The sequence below is a fragment of the Chroicocephalus ridibundus genome, chromosome 3 (genome assembly GCF_963924245.1).
Source record: "Chroicocephalus ridibundus chromosome 3, bChrRid1.1, whole genome shotgun sequence".
In the NCBI taxonomy this organism is placed as follows: domain Eukaryota; kingdom Metazoa; phylum Chordata; class Aves; order Charadriiformes; family Laridae; genus Chroicocephalus; species Chroicocephalus ridibundus.
Window position 1 is genome coordinate 99,244,554 of NC_086286.1, and position 24,287 is coordinate 99,268,840.

Genomic DNA, 24,287 nt, shown 5'->3' on the forward strand with positions numbered 1-24,287 from the left:
ATGAACACTTGGCTGCCTGGCTGGTATTGCAGACAGATCTTTAGCTTTTAGTACCTTCTCTGAAGAACTACTGCTGAGAAATGTGGCCCAGCTGACAAAGTGGAATAAAAGCATTTTTGGCAACAGGTTTCCTACCCTAATGAGAGGGCTTTAAACTAGATACACCACAGGAGGATTGCCTTAACAGGAAGAGAAGTGAAGGCAATGAGAAAGTGTCTAAGGGACAGAATAGTGGGGGAGGCTCGGACACTTGTGAAAGCAGCACGACTGAGGGTGTCCCTCTTCAGTACATAGGCAGAAATGCATGCAACATGGTTTAGTGGTGGTTTTGTCAGTGTTATGTTAATGGTTGGACTCGATGATCTTAAAGGTCTCTTCCAACCTAGACAATACTATGATTCTATGTGATAGAAACATGAGGAATTAGAAGTGTGTGTGCAGTTGCACAGCAATGATCTCATGGGGTTTAGAGAGACATGGTGGGATAGCCAACATAAACAGAGTGCTGCAGTAGAAGTATACGGGTCTTCAGGAAGAACAAACTGAGAAGGAGGAGTTTCACACTATGTGTAGGAGAGCCTCAGATATACTGAGCTTTGCTTTGGAATGAATGATGGGCCAGTCAAGAGCTTATGGGTAAGGATTAGTGAGCAAACCCACACAAGTGCTGTGGTGGGCATCTGCCGCAGACCACCTGATCAGGAAGAGGAATTAAATGAAGCCTTCTTTAAACATCTTGAAGAAGTCTTATCATTAGAGGCCCTCATACTCATGCACAACTTCAATGACCGCAGTATTTGCTGGTGCTTTAATAGGTCTGGGCACAAGCAATCCAGGAGTCAACTGCAGTGTTGAGAAAAAAATTTTTTTACAGGTGATCAACCAGATGATAAGGGAGATATTCTGCTGGACTTGTTGCTCACAAACAAGGAAAAACTGGCAAGGGATGTAAAGCAGCCTTGGCCCCAGTGATTGAGTTGAAAATCTTGTGAGAAGACAAAAACAGCACAATCACAGCCCTGAATTTAAGGAGAGCTCATTTTGTTTGAGGAATCTCCTTGACCGGATCCCCACCCTTGGAGAGCAAAGGAGCCCAGGACAACCTTCTCAAACACAGTAACGGTCTGTTCCAATGTGCAGGAAGCTGAGCAGGTGTGGCTAAAGGATGAGGAAAACATGGGCCCGTTGATGAATGATGTGCACGTAGTGACAAAGGGTATGGAAAAGACAGAGGTTATTAATGGCTTCCGTACTTCTGTTTGCTGATAAGTTCACCCTCAGGTGACTCCCAGATTGCTCTGCCTAGAGACAGAATCTGTGGGAGTGAAGCATTGTGTATGGCAGAGAAAAATAATTAGGAAGGACTTAAGCAAATTAGGCATACATAAGTATGTGGGACCTGATGAGATCATCCACAGGTGCTGAGGGAGTTGGCTGGCATCATTGTGAGACTGCTATCTATTATCTTTGTATAGTCATACTGATTGGGGGAGGTTTCTCATGACTGGAAAAGGCAAAAACAACCACATCTTAAAGAGAGGATTCAGATAACTACAGACAAGTCAGCCTAACCTCGATCCCTGGGAAGATTATAGAACAAATGCTCCTGGAAGCTGTGTGCAAGAACATGAAGGACTGGAAGGTGACTGGAAAAAATCACCATGGATTTATCAAGGGTGAATCACGCCTAACCAATCTGGAAGCCTTCTATGGTGAAATAGTCAGCTCTGTGGATAAGCTGAGAGCAGTGGATGCAATTGACTTTAGCAAGGCTTTTACCATGACCTCCCTGAGTAATGCTGTTGTCAAAATGGGGTATACAGGCTGGAAAACTATACAGTAAGATGGGCTCAAAATTGGCTGGACCACCATGGTTAAAGGATTTGTGGTAAGTGGCACAAAGCCTAATTGGCAATTGGTAACTAGTGTCATTCATCATTATTTGATACTGGAATCAAATCTGCCTAGTGTTTTTATTAGTGACCTGGACATTGGGTTACATTCTCAGGAAATTCACAGGTGATACAAAAATGGGGCAAATGGTTGACAATGTTGAAGGCTAGGGACTTTGACAGGCTGAAGAAACAGGCCAACAGGAATCTCATAGAGTTCAACAAAAGAAATGCAAGTCCCACTGCTTTGAAAGAATAATCCCATGCACCAGTAGAGCCTGGTGACCAACTGGCTGGAAAGCAGCTTTGCAAAAAATGACCTGGGGGTCCTGGTGTTCAGCGAGTAGAACGTGAGCCAGCCATGTGCCCTTGTAGCAAAGAAGCATCCTAGGCTGCATTAGAGAATGTAGCTAGCAAGTCTGGAGATGATTACTTTTCTACTTGTGACTTGTGAAACTGCGTCTGAAGGACTGTGTTTTGCATTCTTCACTAAAAGAAGGACATTGTAATACTGGGACAAGTCCAGCAAAGGGCCATGAAGATGTCCAGGGGCCCGGAGAACCTGATCTACAAAGAGAGGCTGAGGTAACTGGACCTGTTTACCTTCAAGAAAAGGCCAAGAAAAGATTTTACAACTACCTCATGGGAGGATACGGAGAAGACAGGGCAAGGCTCTTCTCAGAGGTGAAAATTGTGGCAGGGCAAGAAGCAAACGACACAAGTTGGAATGCAGGAGAATTCTGATTAGATACTAGGGGGGAACAACCCACTAAGAACGTAGTTAACTATTGGAACAAGTTGTATGGAATGCTTGTGGAATCCCCGTCCTTGGAGAGACATATTCATATCTTGACATGACAATTCCCTGAACTACCTGATCTAGCTAATCTTATCCTCAGTGGGAATTAGACTAGATGGCCTGAAAAAGTCATTTCCAACATAAATTATCTTATGATTCTATTACTAAATAAGGAATCTTTGCCCAATTTTATGTATGCTTTACAAATGTAATAGTTGAAGTTGAGTTGAACTACCTGTGCCTACATGCACAGTTTTTAAAACTGCAAGCATTTCAGCCATATCTAAAAGTTTTCCATAGGCTTCATTAGGGTGTGAACTTTTGTCAATCAACTTTGTAGCTGAAAAAAATAAGTGTTTGTTTATATCCAATGGTTTTCCAAAGCCAGAATTTGTATGAATATTTAAAAACTTCTCAAATATAATTTTTTCCCATGTGTTAATTTAGCCTTCCACTAGGAAATGGCTTCATATCTATACTGAATTTTAACAAGAGGGAAAAAAAAAAGCAAAACAACAAAATAAAGTACTATAGTGGCACAGTGAAAAGTTTATTACAACAGTAGTCTGCTATCTGGAAACCTTTCCTTGAAATGGTGAAGTAGAGAAGCAGAGTTTGACGAAGAAGTGAGGAGTCAAGCTTTAAATTTATAACTTCTTCACAGGTAATCTGGTATTTAAGGAAATACTAATCTAGAAGATGTTGTATTTATAGAATGTATTCAGAAAGGCAACAAAAGTGATCAATGGAATACAACAACTGCCTTATGAAAAAGCAAGGACCTTCTAAGTTTGTAGAAGAAAAGCATGAGGGAAAAAGAGGAAGCCTAGAAAGAAAATTATGAAAGCAGGGGCTAAGCCAAAAGTGGAACGGTTGTTCACCAAAGCCTGTTCACAAGAAGCAAGAAGGCACTTGAAGAACCTATGGGGATTTTGGACTAAAACACATAAAAGAACTTTCAACAGATGACATTACATTTCTTATATTTGCTACCACAGAATGGTGGAATACCACAGCTGGAGAATTTATTTCGAAGGTTTGGTAACGGATTAGACAAATAGACAACTAAAAAGGCTGTAAGTGGATACTAAAGGATCCTCTGACTTCTTTAATACACCTGAATGCTTGGACGTTTCAAAGGGAACTGCTAGAAGTGGCTAAGCAAACATGCTCTCCCTAAATAACCTCTCTTTTTCCACTCTCAGACAGTTCTAGGCTAGATGCACCATTTCACTGACCACACAGGGTGTTTCTTAGGTTCTTATAGGATTTTCTCATTTTTTTGTCTTTTACAAAACCTTACATCTACTACATAACTTCTTTCCCATCCCCATGTGATGTATTATCCCTGCTACACCGAACTGAATACATAAATATTTCTTTTTTTCGGCGGGATTAGGGGGTGACTAGCATGATTGCTAAAGTAGACTGACTTTGAAGCAGAAAATCCTGTCAGTTGAGGTGCTTGGATTGATGGATTCAACCTAGAATCAATTTTTGTTCAACTTAATACACTGAATCAAAGGAGCAGTACTTCTGATTAAGACTAAACTCACACACAGAAAAATTGTGAATCAAATTCTTCCTCTTTGGGAGGTTTGCTGTTATTAAAGCTTACTGTACCATGAAATAAGACTGTACTTTCTTTCAAACCTTTCTGGCAACCCTTATTATGAAGTAGAAGCCTAAACATGAAAATTTTCACTCCAGGAAGAGGCCTTAGGAAAAGTGTTGCATGCTGTGATTCAAAAAATAAAGTGAATCATCAAGATTACAGACGGGAAGTGTTCAGGAAATCACTCAGTCCTTCATGCTGCTACTGCACAATCACTCTTAACATAGAATTTGTAATGATTATTTTTTTTTGCTTTGATTTCAAAGTTGCCTGATAACAAAGTCTAGCATTTTTAACATGAAACTTGCTCAGTTTACGAAAAAGATTACCTGATGCGTAGTTTAAAATTCCTTTTATCAATTTCTTGCTCCCGGTTACAATTCATTTATACAATTTGTAATTTCTTATACCTCTAAAATCCTAACTTATAGTGGGATAGCATTCTTTCTGAGTAAGTCCATGAACTTAGCTGGAGAAATGCTATTCAGCAGTCTACAATTTATAGAAGATGCTTTGAGTATTCATATAGCAAAGGAGTACAGAACTACTTGAAGGCAGTCGTTAGTGGACTCAATATTTTAGGGAAATAGAGAGTAATACATTCATATGATGTTAGTTCTTTTGCAAAGTCTTTATACTGAAACTTCTGTGGGCAGTCACATCCATGAGGTATTATCAGTGTTGACTCTTTGTCTAGGAAGAGGGCTGAGGTCACCGATAGTCAGTGCTGTTGGAGGAGCAGAGGTTATGCTGCAGACATGGCTCCCCAGGGCCTGCCACATACCTGACTCTTGCAAAAGCAGTACGTGGAAGCAACGAGTGACAGGGAACATCATTAGGGGTCCTTCCCAGGGTTTCCTCCTTACATTTATAGCTGATCCATACAGTAGCATTAATTTTTCTCTGGTATTTGTGAAATGTTAAATATATTTTTATTACCTCCATAATTCTTACATGGTTTTGAAATCTTGGTATATTTAGATGTTTTTCTAATAGCAAGCTTCCTGAGAATGTCCAGCCATTTGCTACCATACAAGGTCTGACTGTTCAGTTCACTTTTTCATGGAAGCCTTTATAAAGTTAGGTAAAGACTTCAATATTTTCTTATATTATGTGTAATATTTTAGTCATAAAAGGCCTAGCAGAAAAAGGTGACAATTCTAAAACTGGCACAACTTACGAGAGACCTCTTTTATAAAGGAAAAAAAAATAATCACAAGTATTCTAAAGTATTTTCAAAATAAGAAAGTAGAAAAATAATCTTCCTAGGCCATTCTTTGCTTTTCCATTCTGGTGTAATGGTTAACCTGTCCTTCCTCTCTCCTTTTCAGTAATGTTTACATCACGCTATTTAAGCCTGGTACAGGAAAGTATGCCATTCAGTTTAGCTTTCTAAGATGTGTGAAATAACATATTGAATAAATCATTATGTCCTCATGAAACTCATGCATTACTATAGGAGAATGGTTACTAGAATTTTGTGTATCAGCAGAAACATCAGACAAAATTAAACATGGTAATGTAACAGAAGAATGCTGATCAGTCCTAGCCTCGACCTAAGAGAATGACAGAGAGAAGCTGATAATAAAGCTGAACAAAAAAATACCCCATCTGGGGACCGAGGACAGAATCTAGAAAGCAAATGTGTCTGCAAAAAATCCAACAGGCTTGGATCCCGAAAACGTGAAAAAAGTTGTCTACATTTACCTTCAGTATCTTACTCTTTTTTCTCTGTCACTGTTTCGTTAAGGGAAAAAAAAAAACCACCAAAAAACCAAACCAACCCACTATTACTCATTATGTGTAATTGAGAAAGACATAATTAGAAGGAGTCCCTGACCTGCTCATCATCAGAACAGAAGGACTCAAAAAGAAAGACCAAAAAAGTGTGAGTCATTAATGGGTATTCCTCCCAAACAAAGAATTGGTTGGCTCTGTGTACTGGGTCTGGTTGGGATGGAGTTAATTGTCTTCATAGCAGCCCATACGGTGCTGTGTTTCAGATTTGTGACCAAAGCGGTGTTGCTAACACTTGTTTTAGCTGTCGCTGAGCAGTGCTTACTGTCAAGGCCGTGTCTGTTTCTCACTCTGCCCCACCAGCGAGTAGGCTGGGGTTGGGCAAGAGGCTGGGAGGGGACACAGCTGGGAGGGCTGACCCCAACTGACCAAAGGGACATCCCATATGGCGCCGTGCTAAGCAATAAAAGCTGAGGGAGAACTTTTCTAAAATAGCTGTTGCTCAGAGACTGGCTGGGCATCTGTCTGCAGGTGGGAGGTGGAGAGCGACTGCCTTTGCATCAGTTGGAGTTTCGGCTTGGCTTTTTTTCATCACTTATTAAACTGTCTTTATTGTGACCCACCAGTTTTCTAACTTTTCCCCTTCCAGTTCTCCCCCATCCCACTGGGGGAGCGTAAGCGAGTGAATGTGTGAGGGCTTACCCGTCAGCCTACCCCACTCTGTTTGCTTTTTTGCTTTTATATACTTTTTATATACTTTTATACACTTTTTATATACTTTTATACTTCTTTATGTCTCTATTTTTTTGTCACAGATTTCTACTTTACCTGTTAGGCCCTTTTATTATTATTATGTAACTTCCAGTTTCTTGCTGATATTAATTTTTATGAACTTATCCAGTTTCATGCTTGTTCTCTATTTGATTTTTAATACTGTTATTATATACAATTATACTTTAATTGTAGGTTTGATATTTTTACACATCTAACATTCAGATTTAGATAACTAAAATTTCTTGAAAGATTCCTTGTTGTAATTTCTTTTTTCAGTTTAAATTCTCTCAGCTGATGTTTCTTCTAATTGTGTTTAATTTTGTAAGATCTGTCATTTGAAACAGTTGTACTATACCAGAGTGGTTCAAAAACGATTAGATATTCTTGATGCACATATTAATTACAGTTAAATTTCTGATGCGCAATGAAAATTAGAAAGCCACAATAAATTTAAAATAATCCTGGAAAAGAAGAAGAGGAGGTTTTTTGTTGCATTTGTTGCTTAATTTAAATGCTACATTTATGTAGTAATAATAAATAAATGCATCCAAAATTTTGTTTACTTCTAGACAGTGCCATCAGTGCTATTTGTAAACAATCTGTAAACTGGATGACAATGTCTTCATTGTCTCTTCTTCTGACTCTTACGTGTATGTATACATAGCTACAGCTATGCATACCAATCTATATGCGTTTATATATGTGCACATATACAAAATTTCTTCATACATGCTTTCAGAATATTTTCTTATCAAAGCAGATTATCCTGATATTGATTATACTTGCTAAAAAACTATTGTTCAGAAGCTTAATGTAAGACACACTTTAATAAGCAATGCAGTTCTTTAAAGGCAGTTCTAGGAATTGAGTAACAGGTTGTACATGTGCTAAGGACACCTAGATAAGCTTGACAAACTTTCTTTTAATGCAGGCTGTACTTTTCTTTTTTACAAACACAGATAAATTTATATACATTAATTCTGCCAAACACTCCAGTTTTTCTTTTCTGTATATTTCCTTTAGTCATTCAGTTGTAGGGAATTGCAGTGACATTGCTGTTTGTTGCTTACAAAATAAAAAGCTATAAATGTCAAGGTGGCAGAAAGACAACATCAGTTTGTCTGTTTAATCTTTTCAGTGTCAGAAGAATTGTAACAATTTTGTAGGGCACCATTAGTCTGCTTTTAAGCCATCTAGAGAATAATGTATGGTATATGTAATATATGTAAACCAAATTTTGAGATATACTTACCTCTCCCTTCTTTCATTACTTTCACTAGAAGACCAAGATGACAATGCAGTAAAGTTTTAAGTTTTCACACTTGGAATTGTTATAATTTTGCCATACATGTTTTAAGTTAAGTTGTGAGAAAAACCTCAGTGTACATTCCGTGCAAAGTAAAATCTGCACTTTAACATTTATGTGAATAAAAGTACTGGTAAAAATGAACACAGCAGGTCATTCCTGCAGTGGTCATGTAATTGCACAGACACCATGTATTGAAAGTGTGCATTATGATGTAACACATAATTGTGGATTCTGTAATACACTGGCAACTGTACTGGCAACTTCTATTTGTTTACATTGTTCCCAGAGGCACAGTAAGATTTTAATTTTTAAACTGAATTTTTATTATCTGTTAAAAAAGTGGACATAAACGTATAAGAGCAAACAAAGCTGCAGTTTCTACTTATGTGAGATTTCATTATGTTATTCTTACACACATAAGCATTGAGTGAGCTTTTGCACTCAAAGACTGAAATATGTGTAATTTTGGTAAATTAAAAAGAGGTGAATCAAGATAAAATTATTAAAAGCATGTCTTGAATAGACATACCTTTTAATTACAGACAGTTTTTACAAAAGATAAGAAGGAAATGGGGAAGGAAGAAGGAAATTCACATTATGGCATTGAAAACCATTCATTATACACCAGCACGTACTAGGCAGCATAAAGAAGCATGCGACCAAGTGTAGGAGGAATCCAAAGTAATTGTGATGCAAAAAGGAAACAAGAAGCAAGGGCAAACTGAGAAACAACATACTTCTCGAAGTTCATTAAAAAGTCTTTTACAAGGGTTTGAGGTTAAGGGAGTGTGTGATGAAGAAAGAGAAAGTAAACTTATGATTAAGAGAGCACATGGCAAATTTCTCACTGTTGTGAAAGGTTCCGAACTTATTAGGTGTAATAGCTTTACTAAGTTACTTTCTCTTTTATAATTCCATTTTTCTTCCTGTGTTCCTATCTTTATTAGTATAGTGCTTCATGGCAGTGGTAAGTGAAATTTTTCTGCAATAGAACGAGAAAAAATTGCTGGCTCCCTCTCTTTTCTCCAAAAATGTGCTGTCATTTATGAGGCTAAAAAATACAGAAAGAAAAATTTTCTATTGATTAACAGCTCATTTCTAACATCAATTCAATCCTCCAACCTAACAGACAACTTAAAAGTTTGACATTTTTCTAACACAAACAACACTATTTATTTCAAAGTGGATAATAAGACATTGAGTTACTGTTAACAAAAGCAGACGCAAAACAGCGATGTCTTGAGAAATACTGTAATAACCCATTACAAATCCCCCAGGTGAAGAAATATCTCTATGACAGGCTTTAGCTTGAGTCTGTTCATTTCTAAAACTACTATAACGGCAGTAATAGAAACTAATGGAATCATCTGTTCTCTCAATATTAAACAGTTATTTTAAAGACCTGTTAAAACCATCATAGCTGTATTTTGCAGTTCACCAAAGTTATATTCTTCTATAAAGGATTTAACTCCCCAACTGTTGATTAATTTTTCATTTGCTACTTCTTGTATTTGGTGTCTCTACATTTTTCTTATTGTCTGATATTTCAGTGGAATATTGTTACCATATTTAAGTGCCTCTTGCTGACAGAATGAGCCCATTCACAAATCATAAGAAATTAATAAGATCATCCCAGACAAGCAAAAAAAAAATCCTAAGGTTTATTACTCAGGTAAACAAATGAATCAGATCTAGAAAGCCACTTAATTCCATTTCACATGTGAGAAACCTCTAGTTTTGTTTGTATTCGTATAAACTCTGTGACAAGAAGAATCTGAGGTGCAGCAGCTCCAGATTTCTGCCCTACAGTTTTTTCCAGTATGTACCATAAAAATGGGTTCTCTCACACCCCTATTCTTCAGTATCTATGATCCTTTTTTCAATGCCATGCACAGATGTCATTGTAACTATAACTTTATGTAGTAAATAGATATCTTTCATTGCTATATGCATGTTTAGAACAAGGCCATCATGGGCAAAACTTAAATAATGCTAAATGTAAGCATGTGAGATTAGCTGCATAGACAACTGACTACATGTGGAAGGATATCTGGGCTTATTCACGGTACTGTCACTGGTGAGGAAGAAAAGGAGTAAGGTAAGACACTGATGGATCTCAGAAAAGACCACTCAAGCTTTTTATTAGCACCTTCACTGCGAAGAACTGTCCAGAGAGTATTGCATGCTATATAAAGTCTATAGCGGTGTAGGTAATTACAGTTTTGTATTTTTAAAGAAATCACATTTTAAAGCTTTCATGATGATAGTAAGACTGCAGAGAGCAACTGCCTATTGATTGTTTGGCCACGGTTATTTTAAAATGTCTTTTTCTAGATGTCACATATTTCACCAAAATTTATATCTTTAACAGCTTTTAGTTTGTTTCCAAAGCATACCTTGAAGGTAATGAAACTTTGTTCCCCATTTCAGAGAATGAGAAACAAACATGGAGTTACTGAGTTGTTAACAAAAAGCCTAAATTGAAAGCACTAGTAAGTGTAAGTCTGCCTATTTATAGTTACCATGCAGAGGCAAGTACATGAAAGTTTTTACTTCTGTCACATGAGACAGCTCTAAGCACGCAGGGACTAGAAGACTAATGAGCATTTCCTCATTTCCCTTCTACATTGTCAGACATAGGTGGCCAGAAGACATCCATGATCAGAGACAATGTTATGAGTATTTTTATATTATAATGCTTTGTTTCAGTATACTTCCCCAAACCTGCCTTGGACAGTACAATGCTTCACAAAACAGCCATGCAAGATAGTTCATTAAAGGAAAACTAAGCCAGTAATGTATGCATCCCACTTAGAGATTCCATAATCTTGAGAAATGAAGCATTTGTTAGTAAGCAGGAACACTCATTAAAAAAAAAAAAAAAAAAAGTATATACCTGCACCAGGTAAGGTATGGGGGTGTATAAACACATGTGTCAACACTCACATATATAGTTTTCCATGTTTTTTTCTAATACATTTTTTTATTTTACAGACTTCCAAAGCTTGAGTTTTAGTTTGCCCATTGCTTCGCGCAGTCCTTCACTTTGATGCAATCTCTGGCTCCTCTCTATCTTCTGTTTCTAATACTAGAAATGCAAATAACATATCTTCTCAGATCCTTTTCCAGAAAACAGCTATAGACACCTAAAATGTTGGTCAATATGCTTAAAATCATACTATTTGTAAAGCAGTTAAGGTGATAATCAAACTGTGGCCTTTTTCTGAAGTTAGCATGTTGTGTCTTTAAAATTGTCCAAACCTTCTATTTCTGAAAAGTAAATAACTAATAAGTGATTTGTCCAACACATGTCTAAATATATTCAAATTTCTAATCAAGGATCTAAAGGTTTTGGAATTAAATTATCATCTACTATGTTGTTTGGCAATCTCTGCTTTAAAAAAAAAGTAATTCTGTAGTCTATTTATATGGAAAAAATCAGAATGGTCTTTGTTCCACTGCCAATTTTTTTAGCAATATTAACATTCCTTATTTTGAACAGCATTTATTTTTTTTCCTTTGACATTTCTATACACTCATTTAATTCTTCATCTAAGTTTTTGTTCTGTCTTTACGCTTTCCTACCTTTCTCTAAAATAACTTCTTTCTTCAACAATTCACTGTCAAACTAATCTTCTCCTTCTGGTCCTGCAATATACTGAAAAATAATTAACATTTGTTCAGTTTTCATTTTCTATGGCTCTATTTGCATTAGTAAGGAGTAAAAATACTGCATAAAATTCTTGACAATGTTGGCTAACAGAACTGCCTGGCCAGACCTTCAGCAAAGTCTATAGCTGTTGCTTTATGGGTTTTAATCACCTTCCTTTTTTTTTATTTCTTACTTATCTGTTACTAGAGAGAATCTTGGGTTTTTTCAGCTTTTCTGGTACCATATGGTGTTCTAATCTGATAAGAAATCATAAAGGATCATATTTGTATCCTATAATTATTTTATCTTGGAAAATTACAAAGGATAAACTAGAAAATATATGATGGATAAAAGGGAGTGTCTGTGTGTTTTTTCTCTGTCCAACAGCTTGCTTAGCAGCAAATGCTAAGAAATAGTTCAAACCCATTTTTTTTGTTGTATATTATCTGCCAAGCCTAATACCGTGAATGACATGAATAGCAGGCTTATTTTATTAATAGTATGCTTATTTTTATTTTCTTATTCATCTTCCTGAATTTCACTTTAAAATTTTACACTCCTGAGGAAATGCATGCCCAACTTTATGTTGCATTTTAGAAACCATTCTCTTTTAAATAAAGTCACTGAACTTACTTTCTGTAACAAATTTAATTTAGAATATTGCACTGAAGAGCTCTTTATTTAATCCAGTATCAGATCACACTATGGGGGGAAACTCATCCTGTTATCTCCTTATTCTTGTCACATGAATTCCGAAAGGCAGGCAATGCCCCCGAGATACGACTGATGGAGGACAGAAACACTGCCCACTGCTTGTGCTGATTTTACTGGGAGCTTCATGTTTCACTGATCTTTTTTTCAGAAATATTAAGCTGAGTGAAATTTTGTGTAATTGTCAGAAGTTAGAGAATTTATATTAGTTACTACAATTGTTCTTTATGTTGTCAATATTGCTTTTGGATAAAAACAGTTCATCACATGTATTTGGTTTCTATTGAAATTCAAAGGCATTTATTTATGAGAAATATTAAATATTTGGAAATTATGTAGACCTGTCAAAAAAATATAAGCTTTGAGGACACACACAAAAAAAGTAAATTTTCTCCATCAGTCTCAATTACTGGTTTTAAGGAGGTGCTGTTTTGAATTAATTGAGTACTCTATTGAGGGAATGAAAGAGCTATTTCTCGTCATTAAATCTTAATTCTTTCCACTGGAAACTCTTCCTATTCTTTTTCAGAATATACACAATAGAGAGAGTTTTTGATGGCAATAGACATTAAGGTAAGGTGAATAGGTGTTGGATATATAAAATACATCACCAAAAATAATTAATAGCAGCAAGCAATAATAAATCAGTTCTATTAAAATGAAGCATCCAAGAACACTATTAAAGCAGAAAAGTCCCTCAAAACATAAGCCATCTCTGTATATTCTATTAAAGCATTACTGTTGCATATATCAGCATTGAAAAAAGGACCCAAGGAGAAAGAGGTGATTGGTTTTTGTTTTAATTCTAGACAGGCAGAAATATTCCTGTGTAATCTACCTGTAAACGGTCAGAAAAAAACCCAAACAGAAAGTCCTCTAAGAAATGTGCTTCTACAAAATAGGCATTCTGAAAAGAACATTGAAAGAATTTTTTCTTTTTTCATTCTTCTCTTTTTTTAAGAAAAAATATGGCTCCACTTCTGTTTTCTCATTGGTGGAGCGCCATCATTTCAATCCCAGTTAATCTTGCAACTGGTGCTCTAAGACAGGTGAGAATAATCAAGGCATGTTATTTCTTTACTTTCTAACTAAACTAGCAACGTTTGAGTAGCAAGACATTTTTTACTTCTAGAATACTAATCTATTCCTGTGAACTATTATTATTTTTATGCTTAAAAAATGCCAGTGTCCCAGCAGCTGAATCCAGCTGTTACGTGCTGACCTACTAGCAGTATTGCCTTTTCCCTGATTCTAGCTGGTTTTGCCTGCTTTGGAAACAAATATCTCAAATATTTATTTTGGTCTTGTTACACAGAGTTTGTTTTAAAAAATATCAAAGTAGCATGTACAGTCACTCCATTATAGAGGAAGGAGAGGAGTGTGTCTCTGAACTTATCTTTAATTATCTACTGAAGTTTTGCCATTTTTCAGGTCCTGTAGTTACATTTCACTAAGTGTTATCATAATAGACTGATCTATGAGATGATACAACAAAAAAATGAGATGGAAAAATCAAAACTATTTCTATTAGACAATATCTTATGCTCATTCTTTCATTATGCATAAGGGAATTTATAAATTCCATAGTTTTTGCATATAAATTACGTATATAGGAAATATAAATTGCGTATATAGGAAAGGGTTATAAATTAGCCATTGGTAATAAGAAATAAGGTATGTACTGCGACACACTTCACCTTCTCAGTAGGTCTTGATATCCTCCCAAAAGAAGCCACAAACACTGAACACTTTGCAGACCTTCTGGTAAAAAGAAAATGGATAAGTGCTATTATTTCATAAGGTTTTCCTTTTTGCTTTCTTGTTTTGTGGCTATGTTATTCTGCAGTTGTAAAATAGCATTAGTCCTGTTCTAATGCATCATACCAGAAAATGATAAGATGGTTTGACACATTCCAAGGCAGAAAGCACAGTCAGAACAAAAACTTATTCTGTGGCTTCTTAGTGTAAATAATAGAGAATCTGAAGTTGCCTGCTGTGGTATATAATCAAACTTCTGTTGTAATAGCTATAAGTCTTCTGATGTATTTCTGTTAGATGTATAGAGTATGCCCCTGTTCTTACTTAATCCTTTTTCTCTAGGTCTAATCCATCTTTTAGTGTAACTGACAAAAATGTTCCTACAGTATTGGAAGATGTATTTGACCTTTGTGGCCCCTTTCCTAGGTTTGAGGGGTTTTTTGAAAGAAAAACACTGTGGAGCAATAGCTCTCTTACATCTTCTTATTAAATTCTACGGCTTAAGGTCCAGCTTGTCCAAAGCAGTAAAAATGGTCATTCAAGTCAGGCTGCTAAGAGAGAAGTGATGCACTCATTAGCCCTCACTGGCAGAAAGAAATTCTAGACAGGGGGAGAATGAAGAGTAAGAAAGTGACAGAAAGGTCAGAGATCTTACAGAGAAATTTGAAGATCACTAGCAGCAGAGTTTTTGAAGTCACTCCTTTTAAAAGAACTTCTAGATAATTAACTCCGGTTCTGCCATTTTGCTATTACAGAAGAGATGAAGCACCCTTAAAAAAAAAAAGAAAAGGGAGGAAATGTATAGCTGATTATTTGTGTAATTCTTTAGAACAGAGAAAGGAAAGTATCGATCTGCTTCCTAACAAGGAGCGAAGGCACTTCTTCTTTGGCAGTCATAAACAAATACATACTAATTGGGAACAACCAGGCAGTAATCTGCAAAAACAGATCCAGAGAATTCAAGATGAATGAATGGGATTCAGCAATGTACTGGTGTTGTGGGAAAGGAAACCTACAGTCTGAGATATTTGGTCAGGAGTTCTGCTTGTGCAGGAAGTGATGTAGTTCCCTGCCGTATGTCAGAGCGTACCAGCAGGCTTCTGCCGATCTGACCTTGCGTTGCTGACTTTGGCTTCCCAGCTTCATCTCAGACCTAATGTGTCACTGCAGGCTGTCTGGTCACCACTGGGCGGTGGCAGACCCTGGTTACCAGCATTAGACCGGCTCATCTCTTCTCATTTGGGTACTGTGGGACGGTATTGCTTGTCAGTGAGCTTGTGGTCTGCCTGCCTTGCTGTTATAGTCCCTCTATGAATAATAAAAGTTGATTAAAATTATTAAACTAAACCTAGATGAACACAATACTTGAAAATACGGTGTTAAGATGTAGACCTGCCATACAGAGTCACCATGTGACGTGACTGAAAGGTGTGTGTTGCCAACCATTCCCCATCTCCCAAAGCCTATTAATATTTATTGCTCTAAAGAATTTGTGCCTCTGGATGGAGCTATAGGTATTCAGCTTTTGATCATGAAACACAGAAAAAAGTCATTATTACCCATTGCTAGGGTTCACTGGTAAGCAAAGATTATTATCAGAAAAACTCAAGTATGCAGTATGTAGTGACCAAACTGTTAGAGAACAGATTGGTACTCTTAGAGAACTCAGTTTAATCTGAAAACTTCTTAATTTGTAAATATGCCAGGAAACTTACATTCAGGTACACAGAATTCATACTAACCAGTAATTCCAGTCTGATGGACTGCATTCATAAAATGGAAATAATGCCCTTCAACTCTCCTGTGTAGGAGCACAACTGAAGCATGTGTAGGTAAAACGAATCTCCGGGTTGAGCAGCGCTTGCAAATATATCAGTGAAGGGAAATTACTGGGACTGTGTCAAGAATTTCTGCCCTAGCACAGAGGTGACTAGGGCAATTTGGACAGCAGTAATTGCTTGGGAAAAGCCTAGAAGAGGGCCAGAAAGGCATGCGGATTCAGGCTCATATATGGTATGCTTCTAGCTCTGCGAGGTCTACCTGCGAGGTCTGTCCACTGGGAACTAGGAATCAGCATTGAGCTAGGCCGACTGAGCTTCATTTAGTCCCAGTCTCAGAGCAAATCCATCTTGGCGAAAAGATATTTTCTGTAGCCTAGATGAAATCTCCTTTTGTTGCCTGTGACAGGTACAACATCTTGCCATCATTGTCACATTAATGTTTACGGTAAACAACCTAATATGACTGAGGCAGAACTTCTGTGGTGTCAAGAATATTTTAAAATGTACGGGTATTTGTTGATACCAAAGTGAGTGAGCGGTAAGCAGAAGGTGGACTATTTAAGGCTATTTAAGATTCCTCTCCAGACTAAATTAAGCTTAAATAATGTACACAGGTTTTTGCTGAAAAAATATTTTTTTCAGTATTCTTGTCAGAAAATCATAATTTAAAATTCAAAGTGAGTTGTAATGATGACTTTTCAGCTGCCAGTAGAGCTTTTTGAGGAATATCCAGTGAAATGTTATTTCATCAGAAATGCTGACGTGATGGCATAAAAACTGATTTACGGCCTAGGAGATCTATTTTTTTCACTTACTACTTAGTTGAGAAAACTTTGCCAAAGATTTAAATCTGTTGAAACACTTCACCTCAAACCTAAATGACAGACAATTGTAAATCTGTTGAAATTATTTGCCTTAGAATATTTATCTGTTTATTTCAGGAATGGTATATGTAGGTAAGAAACTGAAGTACAAACACCCTAAATACTCACAATAGCACATTCTTATAACATGTTTTACCTTTCTTTTAGATTATGTGTACATAAACAAAAGTTTTTACTTGTCCCTCAGCTAGTCTGGGATATAAAATAACAACTGAATTTCTCACAGGAACAGAATACCTTTTTTCAGACTGTGGCTGTTATTACATCAGGAAGTTGGCTTGTGAAAATGAGTAATCTTCAGAAAACACAAAAGCTTTCCTAAAATCACATGTGCATCATTTCTCAGGCTCTTTAATTTTAGAATATGAATTTTTAAAAACTTTAGGTGAGTTGTTCTGTTATTCTAATCTAATTGCTGAAGTTCAGATTGTCTTTACTGAGAATTAGTGGATTTTGATCTCTGAGTTCCAGGAACCCTGATATGCAAGAAGGATACAACAGAGAAAATTGCACCTTCCACTGTGTCTTTTATAGTTGTGACTGGTTACTTCAATGCAACAATCAAATGTATTTATTAGAGCAGATGGTCACAATAAAAGACTTGTTGCATTGTCTGAGGCAACAGCACCAATTTTTTTACCCCATCTTTCATCCAAAGGTGACAATTTTTCCTCTTTATTACCCTTTTTTTATTTTGTTCAACTATGCTATTATTAGTTGAATTTTTTTTTCAATTTTTACATTTTGTATGATTTTTGCAATAAGTACAATTTTTATATTTTGAATTCTAAAGCACCCAAGCAAGGGGGTAGGATCCACATAGGAATTCATTATGATAGATGTTGAATGACAAAACCAGTAACAATCACTCTATCTCAAAAAACAAATTAATAAAATGGCTTGTATGTTATTATTATCATATCCAGTGCAAATAAGGGGAAATTAGCAACTGTTAGTATGTATGTACCTTAATGACAGTGAAAATATTGTCTAGGTTTTAAATTAATTTATTAAATTCTGAAATCTGTTTCAGTCTGTTTAAGTTTTTCTCCAGCTGTAATTTTAACAGGAACCATATAACTTCTTCCCCAGAAGTAATATTTGTTCAATACGAATGAATGAATGCACATCAAATCCTGCTGGCCCTGACAATAACACTTAATTTGAGGTTCCAGTTAATAGCTTCAGATGTATCTGCCATCCAGAATATAAGGAGCCATGTAGTGAAATTGCCATAAATCACTGTGTGGCTGGACTATGTCAGAATGGATCACAACGCAATGATCTCCCTGGAGAGTTTAAGTGTCACAAAGTGACTAGCAAAAATCACTTTTGTCATGAGGCATTTGAGTTTGTCAGAAAGAAAAGTCTGAAGAATGTAAATGCGGCATTTCTGAAAAAAAGATATTTTAACTACTCTGCTTCTAAATTTCCACTATCTAAATTCATAAAGTATCTTTTGAGTGTCTGTAGCAGAAAAATAAAGCAACACTTGCTCATTTCTTTTTATAGGAAATAGTATATTCTTAAGTACTGCTGCTGACTCTGTTTTTATGAGAAACTTTATACAAAACCAGATGTTTAATACTGAAATTCGGCCCTGAAACCACCATTCTTTATTTTTCAACTTAGTATAATAACTTCAGATATATTGGTCAATGCTGCAATACCTTGATAATTAATTCAAAACACAGAAATAAAAGCATACATAGGTTAAGATCTTTATAATGTATAAAATGATTATCAATATTTATTTTTAGTTTGTCAACGAAAAAATCATGTTGGCTTTTCAATATTCAGTATCGCTACTTGAATGACAGTCGCATAACCACATATAACAGTTATACATATATCTGTGTATAACTGTTACTAACATTGACTAATGTTTCCATTTTACTTCTTTATCATAATTTTTTATATTAGTTTTATGTAGTATTTCAGTAAGCAGATGTTAACAGCTATTTATGAAGGCAAAAATGAGAGAGAGGCTTAAATTTTTAATAGCAATCAACAGGGAGGAAAACTTCAGCTGTGTGAGAACATTGCACAGCTGGTGTTTGGTGTTCGGGAGGGAAGAGAAACATAGCTTGAAGATACCTTTCTGCATCTACTGGTTTAGAAACCAAAGTGACTGCACGTGTAGGGCCACTTTAATATGCATTGTCTTGTATTTATGCCTCAAAGGCTTGTTATACAAGCCAGGATTTCTAAAGTGCAGTATGTTTCAGCAATTTAGCCTAAGGGTCAGAAGTTGGTGTTTTACCTCATCTAACCAGCGGTTCAAAAACTAAAACATCTTCCCAATTGGGGCTCTTCAGTCATGTCCTAAAGACTTCGTTTACATTTCCTTTGATTTGTAGACTATGCTAAACTAGGCCCAAGCAGGACTGAACGTTTGAAATTTGGTAATAATTTATCACTCTGGAACTGCACTTAGTAAGTGCTATAAAGACAGGGTTATATTTAGTTTTTAAAGCTATCACAATACACTGTAGGAATACAGACTTGTTTGAACGTCTTTGACCAAAGATTCTTCCTTTTTCTCCTTGTTATGTAAAACACTGACGAACACAAGGTCAGATGGGGCAACTCGATGGCACACTGGAATCTGTTCTGGCAATACCAGTGCTACTGAAACATTACATTCCTTTATAAATATTTTAAAATGAAATGTGAAGTTCAGATCTTCAGCCAGATTTGGTATCCAAGTTTGTAAGACATTCGAATTAATTACATTTAGCTCACTGAACCAAATCTCTGATTTAAGTCTTTAGTGGCTTTTCATGCTGTAATTGTTAAATTATAATAAATTGGTCCCATCTCTTTTGATCTTTGTTGGAACATAATTTTTGCAAGAATCTAAAAAATCTTTAGAAACTTTTAAAGTGCTCAGTTAATAGGAGAACAGACAACTATACTTCTTATACTTTAACTCACTGATTTTTAATGACAAAATTTACAACAAAAATGTCTAAAGTTTGAAACCTAGCATTTATATTCAGCACTTGGATGCTAGCTCCACACAACAATGATTGATTTTTTAATTGCTTTATATCAATTAATTAAAAATATTTATTGGGTTTGAAAACAACTCTTTTACAGTGAAACAAAGAATATTTACTTGCAACTATTTATTGTGCATGTTCTAAAATAGAGGTGCTGTCATCAATGAACCATGTGATTTTCTTGATGGATGATGACTTCAGAAACTACAATACCATGGCCAATATACCCTAAGTATAAAATGTAGATTCATGTTTTATCTTTGAATTTCTTTTTTAAATTTCGTGCAGATGTACCTCTCAAAAGGAAACACGGGCACTCAGTGTTTCACAAGATTATGTTATTAACTATAAATCAAGTGGTTCAAAAAATCAGTACCAATAAGCTGCCAAACCTGTCAAATCTTGTAATATCTGCTTTACAACAGAATGTATTGGGACATTTTCTTTTTTGGCTTGGAAACATAGGGTGTCTTCTTAGTTTGGTGTACGGAACACCACACTAAAAATGAACAGGCTTTCATCAACAGTGTGTTTACTGATATTGCAATAAAAATAGGCATATCTGCATAAAACCACTTGAGGAAATTGTCATTCTATCAGATGGTCTTGAAGACCTGTTGTATCTTGAATGATTTTGATATTATCACAAGTATGGCTTTATCATACAGTTCTTTTGTTCCATTTAGAATTGCTTTCTGAAACTCAAACTTTCTGAAACTTTCTGAAACTGAAACTTTCAAAGAAACCAGAATATTTTACTCTATCCTAATAAAATTTTGAAATACAAGTAAAGAACACAAAAGGACTTAGCAAAATTGGTCTCTCACTTTTCTGTTTTCTCAGACTAAATGGGATAATAAAGTTTTTATGTCTTCTTTTACTCTATTTTTCATTAGGTTTTACTGGTCAGTTTTGCGAAGCAGATGTTGCTGCCTGCCTGTCACAACCGTGTGGAGCCTCCAGCATCTGTAAAGACACATTGGGTGGCTATCTTTGTTTCTGTGCACCTGGTTTTATAGGTGGGTTCGAACGAGTGTTGTTTACCATGTTTGTTTGTTTACCATGTTTAAGTCAGTCCTAAACCACAGAAAAGAAGGTTATGCAAAAGTAGCAATAGATATAATTTAGCAGTGTGCCTCTGATTCAAGCAGAAGCAACTTTTGTTTCCTGGCACGCAAAAGTACTTGTCTGTATAAGGGTATTCAGCCGTAAAAAATACTGACTACAAGGGGCTATTTTCACTCCAATAACTTTTACTTTATACTATTTTAGACAGGGTGTCTGTCTTACACTGATGTGATTGCAACTCCTAGCCATATGCAAGTTGGCCTTAATTTATCTGCTTTGTACTTCCTGTAACAATAAGGCTGCAGTAACAAGGGCCTCAATTGCCAAATACACATCCAAGATCCCGGGCAGGTTTAACTGCTCATGCTTAAACCTACCCTGCAGGTCATTGCCATTAGTACAGAGTCTGATAAGATTAAAATTATTTTGTTTATGTTGGCATACTGTAATGGTAATTCCAGATTACAGTGGGGAAAAAAAAACCCAACAAAAAAACAACCTTTCTAGATACAGATTCAGATCTTTTTGATCATCTGTACGATGAAATAATCAAGTGCAGTAGGAATTCCCGGAGTGGCAGGTCAGCTCTGCAGCCCAGACCCATCCTATCTAACTGCAGGGACTTTGACAGGGCTCCTAAAGCAGGAATAGGATAACTTTAGAGTCTGTCTTAGTAGGCAAGCAGGACACAGGCAACCAGAGGAATCCAGATCTTGAGTAGACTCCATACCTCTCTTAAATGGTTGCTCTATGTTCTAGTGTAGGCATCTATTTATATGAAATAATCTGTAATTTAATAGCTGTAGTATTTGTGTCTGTAATATAATGAAATGCTGTATCTTGTCTCTGTGGTTGGTTTATTTTATTATTATCATCAAAATATGAAGTAAATTTGTTTGATGTTACTTATGATAATTCTTGGTGAGGTCTTATTTTATTGAAATGTTTGTTTAAATTCTTATATTTATGTAATACCAGATTAGTATTTTTAGTTTATACTTTTTCTGTGGCCAAAAGAAGCCCTCAAAACCCTTCTGAAACAATCAGGAACTTTTTACCTACCTCTTAGGTACAAAATTTGAGGCTGTTATCATCTGTTTGGATAATTCATATACAAAATGCGAATAAATACTTTCTGAGCTTTGTTCTGCCTCAAAGGCCAGAAAAAATAGTAATATGCCACATATTTAAAAATATATGGCAATATCTAACTTTTTTATTATTAGTTTCCAAAAAGAATTATTAAAATATTTGTCCATAATGAAAACCTTTCCCAATATTTCCATAGAGACCTTCATAACAAACCCAGAAATTAATAAATGAATGAAAAAGAATATTATAGAAAAAGACTGTGATATTATAATATTTTGTCTTTGAAACCATACTTACTCTTTTGTGATGCTTCAGGAAAAGTCAGACTTTACTGCCCTTAAAATATGAAAAGACGCAATTTTTTGAGTACATCTATAAACAAATCTATAAAATTCCCAACAGATCTTTGTTAAATAGTATATGTTATATATACATTTCACTTTTGCCTTTAATCAAGAAGAAATTAATTCCCCAAGGACAATTTCTGGCTCAGTGTTAAAAGTTCCCTGTACCTAACCTCAGTTATTTCATTTTGTTGTTGCTGCTTGCACTGGTGGCTCACCAGCGGCATGTTCCTAATGAAGTGACTCCTTCACTTGTTTCCAGGTAATAACTGTGAGATTGAGGTGGATGAGTGTCTTAGTGACCCGTGTCACAATGGAGCTACTTGTGTTGATCATCTGAATGCCTTCAGTTGCATCTGTCAGCATGGATTTCAAGGTATTAAAAAAATCCATAGAACTATAACTATCTACTTTGACTGGTACACCAATTGTTCAACATATCGGATAAGATGCGTGTATACTTGTTTTAGTGTCATCTGAAGTTATAACCATTTAAATTCAGCATAAGTGCATCCCGACTAAAGTTATCTACTTTGTTTTCACGACAGCGTGGAACTAGGTGTTTTCTGCTGGCTGGTGGCTTAGCTGTTGAAAATGGATCACTGGGGTTCAGTGAAATCTTGCAAATAGCTTATAATGTTTTCTGTAAGCTTTTTAAACTTGGCAGATTTAATATAACGGAATCAGAGAAAAAAACCTGTGTGGGAAAGGTTTTGTTCTTGGCATACTTCTACAATTTATATGAAAAATGTAATCACTTTGATAAGTGGATGCGTTAATATCTGCAGCTGTTCTTTGCTTTCAGCTCAGATTAGGAATTTAAAGTGCATCCATTTTCTTTTTAGTGCATAATTTTTTAAACATCATGGATTTTTAATCATTGAAATACAAAGCAATCTATAATTCAAATGTCACAAAGCAAAATATTACTTTTCAACTGCTAATTATATTTGGAAGAATTATCACTTGCATTTTTATTTATTAAAATTCTTTGAACTTCCCAAACCTCGCAACTGATGTAATTTTTCATTCATTCTTCAATTGATAAAAAATTAATTTCACTCAGAAATATTACCAATAGAGTATTTTTATACTTTAAGGAGCTATTTGGTTATGTTAGCCACAGTCTAGACTTGAATCAATTGTGTTCTTGTCTACATCAGGGTTGTTTTTTTTCCATTTTCTGAGAGTACATCTTTTGCCTTATCATGAACACAAGGAATATTTCCTCTCCTGTCATTGCAATGCAATCTGTTATATTTAATGTAATTTGCTTTCTATTCTTCTATATTCATATCATAAGAAAATTGTCTACTTTAAGCCTTAGGAATCTATTCAATGACTGTACTTTTAATCTTCTGGGAAAATTAGTGAATAGCTTAAATATTAAACATATCAACATACTGTCATAGATGCCAAATTTGAATATAAAAAGGGTGTCGAATAGTTTCCAGTAAGTGAGCTATGTTCAATTAAAATAAATGTTGGTATTTAACTATATTTGCTATGCAGTAACGTCTCTCCCCTTTGTCTGATTGTATATTCATAGGCACAACTTGTGAAGAAAATATAAATGAATGTCACTCTTCTCCATGTCTTCATAATGCATCATGTGCAGACCTTATTGGTGGCTATGAATGCATTTGTCTACCTGGCTTTACTGGTGAGTTGTATTGATAGTAAACCTTGTTTTCCACAGCGAGGTAGTCCACAAAGCATCCATTAAGACATCATTGACTAATTTGCTCGTGTTTCCTTCTCATTTCTCTTTATCTGCCCTGGTCTAATGTTTCATTTGCATTCCAACAAACTGGAACACTGACTCCATCTGTAAACTAAATAGCACAAGATAAATTAGTCTGCATT

At 35.6% G+C, this 24,287-nt stretch overlaps 1 protein-coding gene across 1 annotated transcript in view; it reads left to right on the plus strand.

Moving 5' to 3' along the window:
• Window positions 1-24,287, plus strand: part of EYS (eyes shut homolog) — an 884,174-nt gene that overhangs the window by 258,919 nt on the left and 600,968 nt on the right. The window contains exons 16-18 of the mRNA XM_063330257.1: window positions 20,814-20,936; window positions 22,684-22,797; window positions 23,971-24,084. Coding sequence (XP_063186327.1) covers window positions 20,814-20,936; window positions 22,684-22,797; window positions 23,971-24,084 — 351 coding nt within the window. The remainder of the gene's footprint in view (window positions 1-20,813; window positions 20,937-22,683; window positions 22,798-23,970; window positions 24,085-24,287) is intronic.